Below are 14,219 nucleotides of genomic sequence, written 5' to 3'. Positions count from 1 at the left end.
TGTTAAAAAGTATATTATAAGTATATTACACCCCTCAGTAAGTCACACCTATCAATAGCACACCTACACTAGTCCTTAAAAGGACTTTTGTGGCCCCCATTAGCTAGCGTTTGGTGTCCCTAACATTCTGGCAAAAAGTTGAATGTAAAATGGTGGCCAGATCAGGTTTATTTATAAGGTAGGGGGGTATGTTCATGTGCTGAAACGTCTAAATTTGCTGTCCTGTACCACCTGATGGATGTGTCATGGGTCAAGGTTCTTTACAATGTAAAAGAATATGGCGCCGGTGGACATCGCCATATGTTCGTTCGTTCGGTGATTCGTGAACGAGCAAATTTTGCCAACCGCAAGGCCATCTCTACTAGAAATGATTTATAATAATAATGCTTTGTTTCATAGTGTAGTTCTTCAAAATGTTATGACTCCTATGAAATTGCAAATGCAGAATTTCATAACATGACAGTAAATCTTTTAAAGTCTTGTAAATCTTTAGTAAATATGTAATATAAAATATAAAAAATCCATGTACTTTCATTTTATCACTTTGTTTTAAAGGGCCATCTGGACAAAGCTCTCTAATTGTGGCTTTAAGTGGCAATATAACAGGGCAACACAATTTTACTAGCAAAGGCAATAATATTTTTCTTCGCTGGTCAACAGATCATGCTACAAGTAAAAAAGGCTTCAAGATGCGATACTCAGGTTTGTAACTATACAAGTCATATTGTATTATTTCTATTTTGATTTTTTTATAGTTCGCAAGTTGTGCCTTTTTGTTCTTTCTCACGTTAAAATTCAAGAGGGTACATTCAACAAAATGTAATGATATCAAAGAGCAAATCCACTCTTTCCAAAATGTGTAAGCCTTCTTCCCACATAGCTATGCGTTAAAAGAGGTGTAAAAATACCTTTTTATGGGATTTTGTAAGCTCTATAGACAAGCCTATAGGGAACAATGCCATACGGTACTTAGAACATGCTGTATTTTGATTTTAAAAAAAACACACTCCAAAAACATTAAAAACACCCAAAACAAAATGTAATTTATGTATTCATCTGAAAATTTTACTTTAGACTTTATGGTAACTCTGTCCACTGCATGTTGAAAAAATGGCAAAAAATACCACTAACCACAAATGGGATTCTATACTAAAAAGGTATTTGATGCCTTGTAAATTGCCTCCTCCTTAGCCACTACTTAAATTTAGCAAGATGGTAACTATGGATATGGATAGCATTTAAAATTGGTGTTTTTAGTGCTTGGAGTGAATGATGAGCTTTAATCCCATAGTGACTGCTAATACTCATTTTTTTAGTAGTCACTAATGGGGTCTAAGGCTAAGGTCAATAATGACCACACCATCTAAGTGGTTTAGAGGGAGTGGGCTGCCTCTGCCTCCCATGCGCCCCCCGCAAATAAGATTGTGGGTTGCTCATGCCTTCACATGGCAATGTAGAGCCTATTAAAGACCCTAGGTCTGCCTGCAGTGTATTCCTTTTGGGCTGTCCCTCTCTGTTGCACCTTTATGGTGCCTTCCAGTATAGCATTGACAGTATAATATGCATAAGCAATACATCAGTGTGTACAGCAATGTGTTATAAAAGCAATCAAAAGATCACCTGTTAAAGACCTCTTGTGAAAAGTGTAAATGGCAAAAAAAAATTAAAAGAGTTATTAAACAAAAAAATCTCCAAGTTAAAAAAAATACATTATTTCCACTAGAAAAAGCTTTTCAATGAAAAAATATTGAAAGAAAAAAAAAAATCCCCACCATATATTTGGCATCATCACATTTGTAATAATCTGCAATACACAATTATCTTGTAATTTATCCTGCATGCTAAACATAAAAAAAGCTGAATTGCTTTTTTTTTTGCTATTCACCACCAAAAAAGTGGAATGAAAAGCGATCAAAATTCTCACATAACTCCATAGAATTAAAAATAAAAAGTTCTGGATCTTTTTAAAAAAATGGTTTTTATTCTGCAAAAATAGTAAAAAATATAGAAACTATAGGGCACACTTATTAAGACATACCTACATATCTACATAACTTAGGTGTATCCACCACCGATTCTAAATATAAGACAGCTTACTAGACCAGACATAGAAAATAATTGAGATAGGCCTACCAGACGCATCCCCTTCCTCACTCACGCCAAGTGAGCGGGGAAGAAGTCACAGATTTTGCCACACCATGGTGTACGGTAGAACCTGTGCCAGATATATGCCAGAAAAGTGGCGTATATCTGTTCATAAATGACTCCCTATATGTATTTGGTATCTCTCTAATCGATCTGACTCAGAGAATACATTTATAATGTTATTTATGCTAAAAATATGAAAAGAAATTAAAATATAAATACTCATTGACACAGTTTTTTCTCATCCCACCAAAAATAAGAGTTAATAAAAGTTAATCAGTAAGTTATGTGTACTCCAAAATGGTGCCATTAAAAACTACATGTCCTGCAAAAAACAAGCCCTCATACACCTACATCAAAATAAAAATAAAAATGGTTAGCTCTTGGAATATGATGATTAAAAAAATTTATAAAAAATTGCTTGGTCACTAAGGCCCAAATCAGGCCGGTCTCTAAGAGGTTAAAAAATATAATTAAAAAATTATTGTCCTAAAGTTTCTCAGATCTTTCAAGTCTCAGCTCGAGGGTGCTGTACACTGATGCAATTAGGATCTATGGAAAAACTGTATGTCTACCATGAAAATGTATTTCATAGTTACCTGATCAGCTTAAGTCTTTCTTACATTAACATTTGCACTATATAATACTGTATATTTTGGTTAGTAAATCAGGTAAAATTTGGCATTTTACAAAATATAATGTTATTTTTCAGCGGCTTACTGCAGTTTAAACACAATGTTAAATCATGGGGGCATTTTGAACAAGACAGGTATACAGCTTGGATCAAAGGTTTACTATTTTTGCAAGCCAGGATATCAAATGATTGGGAAGAGAAATACAACCTGCATCAGGACTCCAAATGGGATGTATGAATGGGATTCACCAGCGCCACTTTGTAAAGGTAAGTGATATGTATGCAAAATCCTTTTAGCATGTTTCCTTTTTTATTATCTAAAGTAGTAGTTCATATTGCTGTACTTCAATCACACAATATATAATACTAGGTAAACTAGAACATTCTATGTGTTGATAAATCCAAAATTTAGCAATGTTCCAAGTATGAACGTCTGCACATATTACAATATTTTTTCCTAAGTAACGTTATTCATGTTCTTTGCGAAATTCCATATTTTTTTGTATCGTGGATAGTAACTTACGCAGGACTTTTTGGATGTATATACATGACGCATGCAAATTCAACAAACTTGCACGTGCCATAAAACAAATTTTAGCAGCGTGTGCATAATCACTAATCATTTTTGTAGGCATATCATCTGCAGATGCACCAATACTCGCAGAAACGGCATATTCACAAGATTATCACGGTCTTGCGAGATGTGCGGCCATGTTAATCTGCCGACACAGTGAGGGATTGTTTGTAAAGTCACAGTTCCTCACAGATGGAGAATTTGTTCAGTTAAAAAAATTTGTACAAATCAATTAACTAATTACTAGTGCCAGCATATTTTGTATCCATTTTAGAGATATTATCATCACTTGCTGTCCCCAGGGGGACGCATAATCTAAACTCTATAGCAGTATGTCTTTGGGGGTGTAGTACCCAAAGAAAACCCATGCAAGCACTGGAAGAACAAATGAACTCCATGCAGATGTTGACCTTAGTTGGATTTAAAACCAAGACCCACCATGCTGCTCCTGAGCATATGCATTTGAGTGTGTGTGTGTTTTGCTACTTGCTTTCTTCCATCTTTTCAGCCAGCTGTTAATTAATAAGTAACATCTAACTACAATCCTAAACTATTAGATTTGCTAGAATATCGCTGGGAATAAAATATAGCAGAGCGTCAATAATATAGATTTCATTAACAATTTCTGAAATTTTGGAATCTAGGACAGGATGTCCAGCTCATTATCTCTTACGTTAAATAAATTAAACATAATACCTCAAACTATGCACGGTAGCAATTCATATGTTTTAATGATACAATGGGCTGATTTAAAATAGTGTCATAAATTTGTAGGTTTGCTACATGTACTTAGAAAACATAATATGATTTTAGCTATTTCAATATTTCTATGGCAAAAATGATAATAATGGAGACCTTAGTAATGTGCATGAGAAATGTTTAATTGGTTCGGATTATATGTGAGTCAGATGACAACATTCTCATGCTGTCAATTACTATACATGCACTTAGATTAAAGTACTTGAAGATTCACACTAATTGAAAGGGTCTTTGAAAGAATTTTTAAGATATGACTTTCAAATAACCTTTCAGTTAATTAAATGTGCTTCTATAAAATGCAGCTAATGTTAACCCCTTCAACCCCAGGCCTGTTTTCACCTTCCTGCCCAGGCCATTTTTTGCAAATCTGACTTGTGTCACTTTATGTGGCGATAATTTTAAAACACTTTGACTTATACAGGCCATTCTGAGATTGTTTTTTCGTCACATATTGTACTTCATGACACTGGTAAAATGGAGTAAAAAATAAATAAAAATATTTATAAAAAAATACCAAATTTGCCAAAATTTTTGAAACATTTGCAAATTTCCAAGTTTCAATTTCTCTACTTCTATAATACATAGTAATACCTACAAAAATAATTATTACTTTACATTTCCCATATGTCTACTTCATGTTTGGATCATTTTGGGAATGACATTTTATTTTTTGGGGATGTTACAAGGCTTAGAAGTTTAGAAGCAAATCTTGAAATTTTTCAGAAATTTTCAAAAAGCCACTTTTTAACCACCCCAGCCCCCAGTGCTTAAACACCCTGAAAGACCAGGCCACTTTTTACACTTCTGACCTACACTACTTTCACCGTTTATTGCTCGGTCATGCAACTTACCACCCAAATGAATTTTACCTCCTTTTCTTCTCACTAATAGAGCTTTCATTTGGTGGTATTTCATTGCTGCTGACATTTTTACTTTTTTTGTTATTAATCGAAATTTAACGATTTTTTTGCAAAAAAATGACATTTTTCACTTTCAGTTGTAAAATTTTGCAAAAAAAAACCACATCCATATATAAATTTTGCTCTAAATTTATTGTTCTAAATGTCTTTGATAAAAAAAAAATTTTGGGTAAAAAAAAAATGGTTTGGGTAAAAGTTATAGCGTTTACAAACTATGGTACAAAAATGTGAATTTCCGCTTTTTGAAGCAGCTCTGACTTTCTGAGCACCTGTCATGTTTCCTGAGGTCCTACAATGCCCAGACAGTACAAACACCCCACAAATGACCCCATTTCGGAAAGTACACACCCTAAGGTATTCGCTGATGGGCATAGTGAGAACTTTTTATTTTTTGTCACAAGTTAGCGGAAAATGATGATTTTTTTTTTTTCTTACAAAGTCTCATATTCCACTAACTTGTGACAAAAAATAAAAAGTTCTATAAACTCACTATGCCCATCACAAAATACCTTGGGGTCTCTTCTTTCCAAAATGGGGTCACTTGTGGGGTAGTTATACTGCCCTGGCATTCTAGGGGCCCAAATGTGTGGTAAGGAGTTTGAAATCAAATTCTGTAAATAATGACGAGTGAAATCCGAAAGGTGCTCTTTGGAATATGGGCCCCTTTGCCCACCTAGGCTGCAAAAAAGTGTCATACATCTGGTATCTCCGTATTCAGTAGAAGTTGGGGAATGTGTTTTGGGGTGTCTTTTTACATATACCCATGCTGGGTGAGAGAAATATCTTGGGAAAAATGGGAAAATGGGAAAAATTGTCTTTTGCCAAGATATTTCTCTCACCCAGCATGGGAATATGTAAAATGACACCACAAAACACATTCCCCAACTTCTCCTGAGTACGGCGATACCAGATGTGTGACACTTTTTTGCAGCCTAGGTGGGCAAAGGGGCCCATATTCCAAAGAGCACCTTTCGGATTTCACTCGTCATTTTTTACAGAATTTGATTTCAAACTCCTTACCACACATTTGGGCCCCTAGAATGCCAGGGCAGTATAACTACCCCACAAGTGACCCCATTTTGGAAAGAAGAGACCCCAAGGTATTCGCTGATGGGCATAGTGAGTTCATGGAAGTTTTTATTTTTTGTCACAAGTTAGTGGAATATGAGACTTTGTATGGAAAAAAAAAAATAAATAAAATCATCATTTTCCACTAACTTGTGACAAAAAATAAAAAATTCTAGGAACTCGCCATGCCCCTCACGGAATACCTTGGGGTGTCTTCTTTCCAAAATGGGGTCAATTGTGGGGTAGTTATACTGCCCTGGCATTTTCCAGGGGCCCTAATGTGTGGTAAGTAGGTAAATGACCTGTGAAATCCTAAAGGTGCTCTTTGGAATATGGGCCCCTTTGCCCACCTAGGCTGCAAAAAAGTGTCACACATGTGGTATCGCCGTATTTAGGAGAAGTTGGGGAATGTGTTTTGGGGTGTCATTTTACATATACCCATGCTGGGTGAGAGAAATATCTTGGCAAAAGACAACTTTTCTCATTTTTTTATACAAAGTTGGCATTTGACCAAGATATTTCTCTCACCCAGCATGGGTATATGTAAAATGACACCCCAAAACACATTCCCCAACTTCTCCTGAGTACGGCGATACCAGATGTGTGACACTTTTTTGCAGCCTAGGTGGGCAAAGGGGCCCATATTCCAAAGAGCACCTTTCGGATTTCACTGGTCATTTTTTACAGAATTTGATTTCAAACTCCTTACCACACATTTGGGCCCCTAGAATGCCAGGGCAGTATAACTACCCCACAAGTGACCCCATTTTGGAAAGAAGAGACCCCAAGGTATTCGCTGATGGGCATAGTGAGTTCATGGAAGTTTTTATTTTTTGTCACAAGTTAGTGGAATATGAGACTTTGTATGAAAAAAAATAAATAAAAAACCATCATTTTCCTCTAACTTGTGACAAAAAATAAAAAATTCTAGGAACTCGCCATGCCCCTCACGGAATACCTTGGGGTGTCTTCTTTCAAAAATGGGGTCACTTGTGGGGTAGTTATACTGCCCTGGAATTTTCCAGGGGCCCTAATGTGTGGTAAGTAGGTAAATGACCTGTGAAATCCTAAAGGTGCTCTTCGGAATGTGGGCCCCTTTGCCCACCTAGGCTGCAAAAAAGTGTCACACATGTGGTATCGCCGTATTCAGGAGAAGTTGGGGAATGTGTTTTGGGGTGTCATTTTACATATACCCATGCTGGGTGAGAGAAATATCTTGGCAAATGACAACTTTTCCCATTTTTTATACAAAGTTGGCATTTGACCAAGATATTTCTCTCACCCAGCATGGGTATATGTAAAATGACACCCCAAAACACATTCCCCAACTTCTCCCGATTACGGCGATACCAGATGTGTGACACTTTTTTGCAGCCTAGATGCGCAAAGGTGCCCAAATTCCATTTAGGAGGGCATTTTTAGACATTTGGATACCAGACTTCTTCTCACGCTTTGGGGCCCCTAGAATGCCAGGGCAGTATAGATACCCCACATGTGACCCCATTTTGGAAATAAGACACCCCAAGGTATTCAATGAGGGGCATGGGGAGTTCATAGAAATTTTTTTTTTTTGGCACAAGTTAGCGGAAATTGATATTTTTTATTTTTTTCTCACAAAGTCTCCCGTTCCGCTTACTTGGGACAAAAATTTCAATCTTTCATGGACTCAATATGCCCCTCACGGAATACCTGGGGGTGTCTTCTTTCCGAAATGGGGTCACATGTGGGGTATTTATACTGCCCTGGCATTCTAGGGGCCCTAAAGCGTGAGAAGAAGTCTGGAATATAAATGTCTAAAAAATTTTACGCATTTGGATTCCGTGAGGGGTATGGTGAGTTCATGTGAGATTTTATTTTTTGATACAAGTTAGTGGAATATGAGACTTTGTAAGAAAAAAAAATAATAATTCCGCTAACTTGGGCCAAAAAAATGTCTGAATGGAGCCTTACAGAGGGTGATCAATGACAGGGGGGTGATCAATGACAGGGGGGTGATCAGAGAGTCTATATGGGGTGATCACCCCCCTGTCATTGATCACCCCCCTGTAAGGCTCCATTCAGATGTCCGTATGTGTTTTGCGGATCCAATCCATGTATCCGTGGATCCGTAAAAATCATACGGACATCTGAATGCAGCATGACAGGGGGGGGGGGGGGATCAATGACAGGGGGGGGGTGATCAATAACAGGGGGGGGTGATCAATGACAGGGGGGTGATCAGGGAGTCTGAATGGGGTGATCACCCCTCCTGGAAGGCTCCAGGGAGACGCCTGTATGTGTTTTGCGGATCCGATCCATCTATCAGTGGATCCGTAAAAATCATGCGGACATCTGAATGGAGCTTTACAGGGGGTTGATCAATGACAGGGGTGTAATCAATGACAGGGGGGTGATCAGGGAGTCTATATGGGGTGATCACCACAGTCATTGATCACGCCCCTGTAAGGCTTCATTCAGACGTCCGTATGCGTTTTGCGGATCCGATCCATCTATCAGTGGATCCGTAAAAATCATGCGGACATCTGAATGGAGCTTTACAGGGGGTTGATCAATGACAGGGGTGTAATCAATGACAGGGGGGTGATCAGGGAGTCTATATGGGGTGATCACCACAGTCAGTGATCACGCCCCTGTAAGGCTTCATTCAGACGTCCGTATGCGTTTTGCGGATCCGATCCATGTATCAGTGGATCCGTAAAAATCATGCGGACATCTGAATGGAGCTTTACAGGGGGTTATCAAAACAGCGTCTAATATACCTGTTAGGGGTTTAAAAAAACACATCTCCAGCCTGCCAGCGAACGATCGCCGCTGGCAGGCTGGAGATCAACTCTCTTACCTTCCGTTCCTGTGAGCGCGCCCGCCTGTGTGCGCGCGTTCACAGGAAGTCTCGGCTCGCGCGAGATGACGCGTATATGCGTGACTCTGCGCAGGGCTGCCACCTCCGGAACGCGAATCTGCGTTAGGCGGTCTGGAGGTGGTTAAGCACCAGTTCAGGTCTGAAGTCACTTTGTGAGGCATACATAATAGAAACCACCCAAAAATGCTACCCCATTCTAGAAACTACACCCCTCAAGGTATTCAAAACTGATTTTACTAACTTTGTTAACACTTTAGATGTTCCACAAGAATTAATGGAAAATAGAGATACAATTTAAAAATTTCACTTTTTTGGCAGATTTTCTATTTTAATAATTTTTTTCCAGTTACAAAGCAAGGGTTAACAGCCAAACAAAACTCAATATTTGTGGCTCTAATTCTGTAGTTTACAGAAACACCCCATATATGGTCATAAACCGCTGTATGGGCACACGACAGGGCACAGAAGTAAAGGAATGCCATACAGTTTTTGGAAGGCAGATTTTGCTTGACTGGTTTTTTGACACCATGTCCCATTTAAAGCCCCCCTGATGCACCCCTAGAGTAGAAACTCCAAAAAAGTGACCCCATTCTAGAAACTACACCCCTCAAGGTATTCAAAACTGATTTCACAAATTTTGTTAACCCTTTAGGTGTTCCACAAGAATTTATGGAATATAGAGACACAATTTCAAAATTTTACTTTTTTGGCAGATTTTCCATTTTAATAATTTTTTTCCAGTTACAAAGCAAGGGTTAACAGCCAAACAAAACTCAATATATATGGCTCTGATTCTGTTGTTTACAGAAACACCCCATATGTGGTAGTAAACCGCTGTACGGCCACACGGCAGGGCGCAGAAGGAAAGGAATGCCATGCTGTTTTTGGAAGGCAGATTTTGCTGGACTGTTTTTTTGACACCATGTCCCATTTGAAGCCCCCCTGATGCACCCCTAGAGTAGAAACTCAAAAAAGTGACCACATTTTGGAAACTATGGGTTAAGGTGACAGTTTTATTGGTACTATTTTGGTGTACATATGATTTTTTATTGCTCTATATTACGTTTTTTGTGAGGCAAGGTAACCAAAAAATTTATGTTTTGGCACCGTTTTTATTTTTACAGCGTTTACCTTAGGGATTAGGTCATGTGACTTTTTTTATAGAGAAGATCGTTACGCACGTGGAAATACCTAATATGTCTACTTTTTCTTATTTATTTAAGTTTTACACAATAATAGCATTTTTGAAACTGAAATAATGATATTTTAGTGTCTCATAGTCTGAGAGCCATAGCTTTTTTATTTTTGACCGATTCTCTAAGGTAGGGTCTCATTTTTTTCAGGATGAGGTGACTGTCTGATTTGTACTATTTTGGGGGGCATACACCTTTTTGATCACTTGCTGTTGCAATTTTTGTGATGTACAGTCTTGGCTAAAAGTTTTGAGAGTGACACAAATATTAGTTTTCACAAAGTTTGCTGCTAAACTGCTTTTAGATCTTTGTTTCAGTTGTTTCTGTGATGTAGTGAAATATAATTACACGCACTTCATATACGTTTCAAAGGCTTTTATCGACAATTACATGACATTTATGCAAAGAGTCAGTATTTGCACTGTTGGCCCTTCTTTTTCAGGACCTCTGCAATTCGACTGGGCATGCTCTCAATTAACTTCTGGGCCAATTCCTGGCTGATAGCAATCCATTCTTTCATAATCACTTCTTGGAGTTTGTCAGAATTAGTCAGTTTTTGTTTGTCCACCCGCCTCTTGAGGATTGACCACAAGTTCTCAATGAGATTAAGATCTGGGGAGTTTCCAGGCCATGGACCCAAAATGTCAACGTTTTGGTCCCCGAGCCACTTAGTTATCACTTTTGCCTTATGGCACGGTGCTTCATCGTGCTGGAAAATTCATTGTTCTTCACCAAACTGTTGTTGGATTGTTGGAAGAAGTTGCTGTTGGAGGGTGTTTTGGTACCATTCTTTATTCATGGCTGTGTTTTTGGGCAAAATTGTGAGTGAGCCCACTCCCTTGGATGAGAAGCAACCCCACACATGAATGGTTTCAGGATGCTTTACTGTTGGCATGGCACAGGACTGATGGTAGCGCTCACCTTTTCTTCTCCGGACAAGCCTTTTTCCAGATGCCCCAAACAATCGGAAAGAGGCTTCATCGGAGAATATGACTTTGCCCCCAGTCCTCAGCAGTCCATTCACCATACATTCTGCAGAAGATCAATCTGTCCCTGATGTTTTTTTTGGAGAGAAGTGGCTTCTTTGCTGCCCTTCTTGACACCAGGCCATCTTCCAAAAGTCTTCGCCTCACTGTGCGTGCAGATGCGCTCACACCTGCCTGCTGCCATTCCTGAGCAAGCTCTGCACTGGTGGCACTCCGATCCTGCAGCTGAATCCTCTTTAGGAGACGATCCTGGTGCTTGCTGGACTTTCTTGGACGCCCTGAACCCTGAAGCCTTCTTAACAAGAATTGAACCTCTTTCCTTGAAGTTCTTGATGATCCTATAAATTGTTGATTGAGGTGCAATCTTAGTAGCCACAATATCCTTGCCTGTGAAGCCATTTTTATGCAAGGCAATGATGGCTGCACGCGTTTCTTTGCAGTTGACCATGGTTAACAATGGAAGAACAATGATTTCAAGCATCACCCTCCTTTTAACATGTCAAGTCTGCCATTTTAACCCAATCAGCCTGACATAATGATCTCCAGCCTTGTGCTCGTCAAGATTCTCACCTGAGTTAACAAGACGATTACTGAAATGATCTCAGCAGGTTCTTTAATGACAGCAATGAAATGCAGTGGAAAGGTTTTTTTGGGATTAAGTTAATTTTCATGGCAAAGAAGGACTATGCAATTCATCTGATCACTCTTCATAACATTCTAGAGTATATGCAAATTGCTATTATAAAAACTTAAGCAGCAACTTTTCCAATTTCCAATATTTATGTAATTCTCAAAACTTTTGGCCTCGACTGTAATGTGAAAAAAATGGCTCCCCCCCCCCCATTTTTATATATATATATTTTTTACGGTGTTCACCTGAGTGGTTAGGTCATGTGATATTTTTATAGAGCTTTTTGTTATGGATGTGGCGATACCTAATATGTATATTTTAGTGTCTCCATAGTCTGAGAGCCATAGCTTTTGTATTTTTTGACCGATTCTCTTAGGTAGGGTCAAAATTTTTGCGGGATGAGGTGACGGTCTGATTGGTACTATTTTGGGGGGCATACGCCTTTTTGATCACTTGCTGTTGCAATTTTTGTGATGTAATGTGACAAAAATGGCTTTTTTTTCCCCCTTTTTTTTTACGGTGTTCATCTGAGTGGTTAGGTCATGTAATATTTTCATAGAGCTTTTTGTTATGGATGTGGCGATACCTAATATGTATATATATATATTTTTTTTTTACTTTAGCACAATAATAGCAGTTTTGAAGTAAAAAAAAATAAGCTTATTTTAGTGTCTCCATAGTCTGAGAGCCATAGCTTTTGTATTTTTTGACCGATTCTCTTAGGTAGGGTCAAAATTTTTGCGGGATGAGGTGACGGTCTGATTGGTACTATTTTGGGGGGCATACGCCTTTTTGATCACTTGCTGTTGCAATTTTTGTGATGTAATGTGACAAAAATGGCTTTTTTTCCCCCCTTTTTTTTTACGGTGTTCATCTGAGTGGTTAGGTCATGTAATATTTTCATAGAGCTGCTTGTTACGGACGTGGCGATACCTAATATGTATATTTTTTATGTATTTTACTTTAGCACAATAATAGCAGTTTTGAAACTAAAAAAAATTATGTTTTAGTGTCTCCATGTTCTGAGAGCTATAGTTTTTTTTTTTTGTTTTTTTTTGGCGATTGTCTTAGGTAGGGGCTCATTTTTTGCGGGATGAGGTGACAGTTTTATTGATACCATTTTGGGGGGCATACGCCTTTTTGATCGCTTAGTGTTGCACTTTTTGTGATGTAAGGTGACAAAAATACTGTTTACACTGTTTTTATTTTTATTTTTTTATGGTGTTTATCGGACAGGGTGGATCATGTGATATATTTATAGAGCCGGGCATTACGGATGCGGTGATACCTAATATGTGTGGGTTAATTTTTTTGTTTTTTTTATTAGAAAATAAGGGGAAAGGGGCGTTTTTTTTTCTTTTTTACTTTATGAATTTTATTACTTTATTAATTTTATTAAAAAAAACATCTTTTTACTTTTTTTTACTTTAATCTATTTATGACATTCACTTTTGGGGGTCTGATCCCCTCTGCAATGCATTACAATACATCTGTATTGTAATGCATTGCCTGTTAGTGTATGACACTGAGTCATACACTAACAGGTTGCCTAGGAGACCCAGCCTGAGGCTGAATCTCCTCGGCACCCGTAGAAGGCAGTTCCCGATGCCCTGCAAGGCATTGGGCAGCCTCTGCACTGCATCGGGTTGCCTTGTGTCGCAGTGCGAGGACTCGATGCGGGGACTCCATGCGATCGTTCACCTGACACAAACCTCTTCTATGTCGCGGTCAGCACGGACCGCGGCATAGAAGGGGTTAATCCGCCGGCATCAGCTTTTACAGCGATGCCGGCGGATACAGCAGGGGCCCGGCTACCACCGCTCTGGTGCCCGCACAATCACTATGACGTACTATTACGTCAAATTGCGGGAACTCAGTGGTTCCCATGACGTAACAGTACGTCAAAGGTCAGGAAGGGGTTAAGGTATGTTTCCAAAATGATAGTGAAGCCGAATCTTGCCTAAATACTGTGAAAAGAATAAGAGATAGAAGACAAATACAGAGCAGGAATGGAACTAAACCTATTCCAAGTTTTGGAAATGCTAAATACTTTCTGATAAAGTAAAAACCGATATGGCATAAATGCGTGTAAAAAAGTAATGTTAAATTCAGCATGTGCATATGTATCTAGAAAAACATAAATGAAAATATAATATGCTGGCTTGAAACACATTTAATACATTTATGACTATTATACCCTGGCATTAAAAGGGTTATCTCACTATGACAAACCCTTCCAATGAGCCCTATTAAGACACATGAATGCTATATAGAGAGTATCCCACTTAGGACTTTCCTCTGTGAAACAGAACCAGAGAATCAGCAGCTCCTGCATCGGCAGACCTTGCCTGTCCACACACCATTCCATTGACCCAAACTGTTAAAATGTATAGATTGCAGCAACATTCAATAAAAATAACTGATGATCACCAGGGATTTGGGAAAATGG

The 14,219-nt window shown here is 38.5% G+C and overlaps 1 protein-coding gene across 1 annotated transcript in view; it reads left to right on the top strand.

Moving 5' to 3' along the window:
• Positions 1 to 14,219, top strand: part of CSMD1 (CUB and Sushi multiple domains 1) — a 2,494,699-nt gene that overhangs the window by 2,161,601 nt on the left and 318,879 nt on the right. The window contains exons 48-49 of the mRNA XM_040430026.1: positions 556 to 702; positions 2,858 to 3,046. Of these exons, the coding sequence (XP_040285960.1) occupies positions 556 to 702; positions 2,858 to 3,046 (336 nt within the window). The remainder of the gene's footprint in view (positions 1 to 555; positions 703 to 2,857; positions 3,047 to 14,219) is intronic.

Source organism: Bufo bufo, chromosome 4 (assembly GCF_905171765.1).
Source record: "Bufo bufo chromosome 4, aBufBuf1.1, whole genome shotgun sequence".
Classification (NCBI taxonomy): Eukaryota; Metazoa; Chordata; class Amphibia; order Anura; family Bufonidae; genus Bufo; species Bufo bufo.
This window is presented reverse-complemented; position numbering and strand designations above follow the sequence as displayed.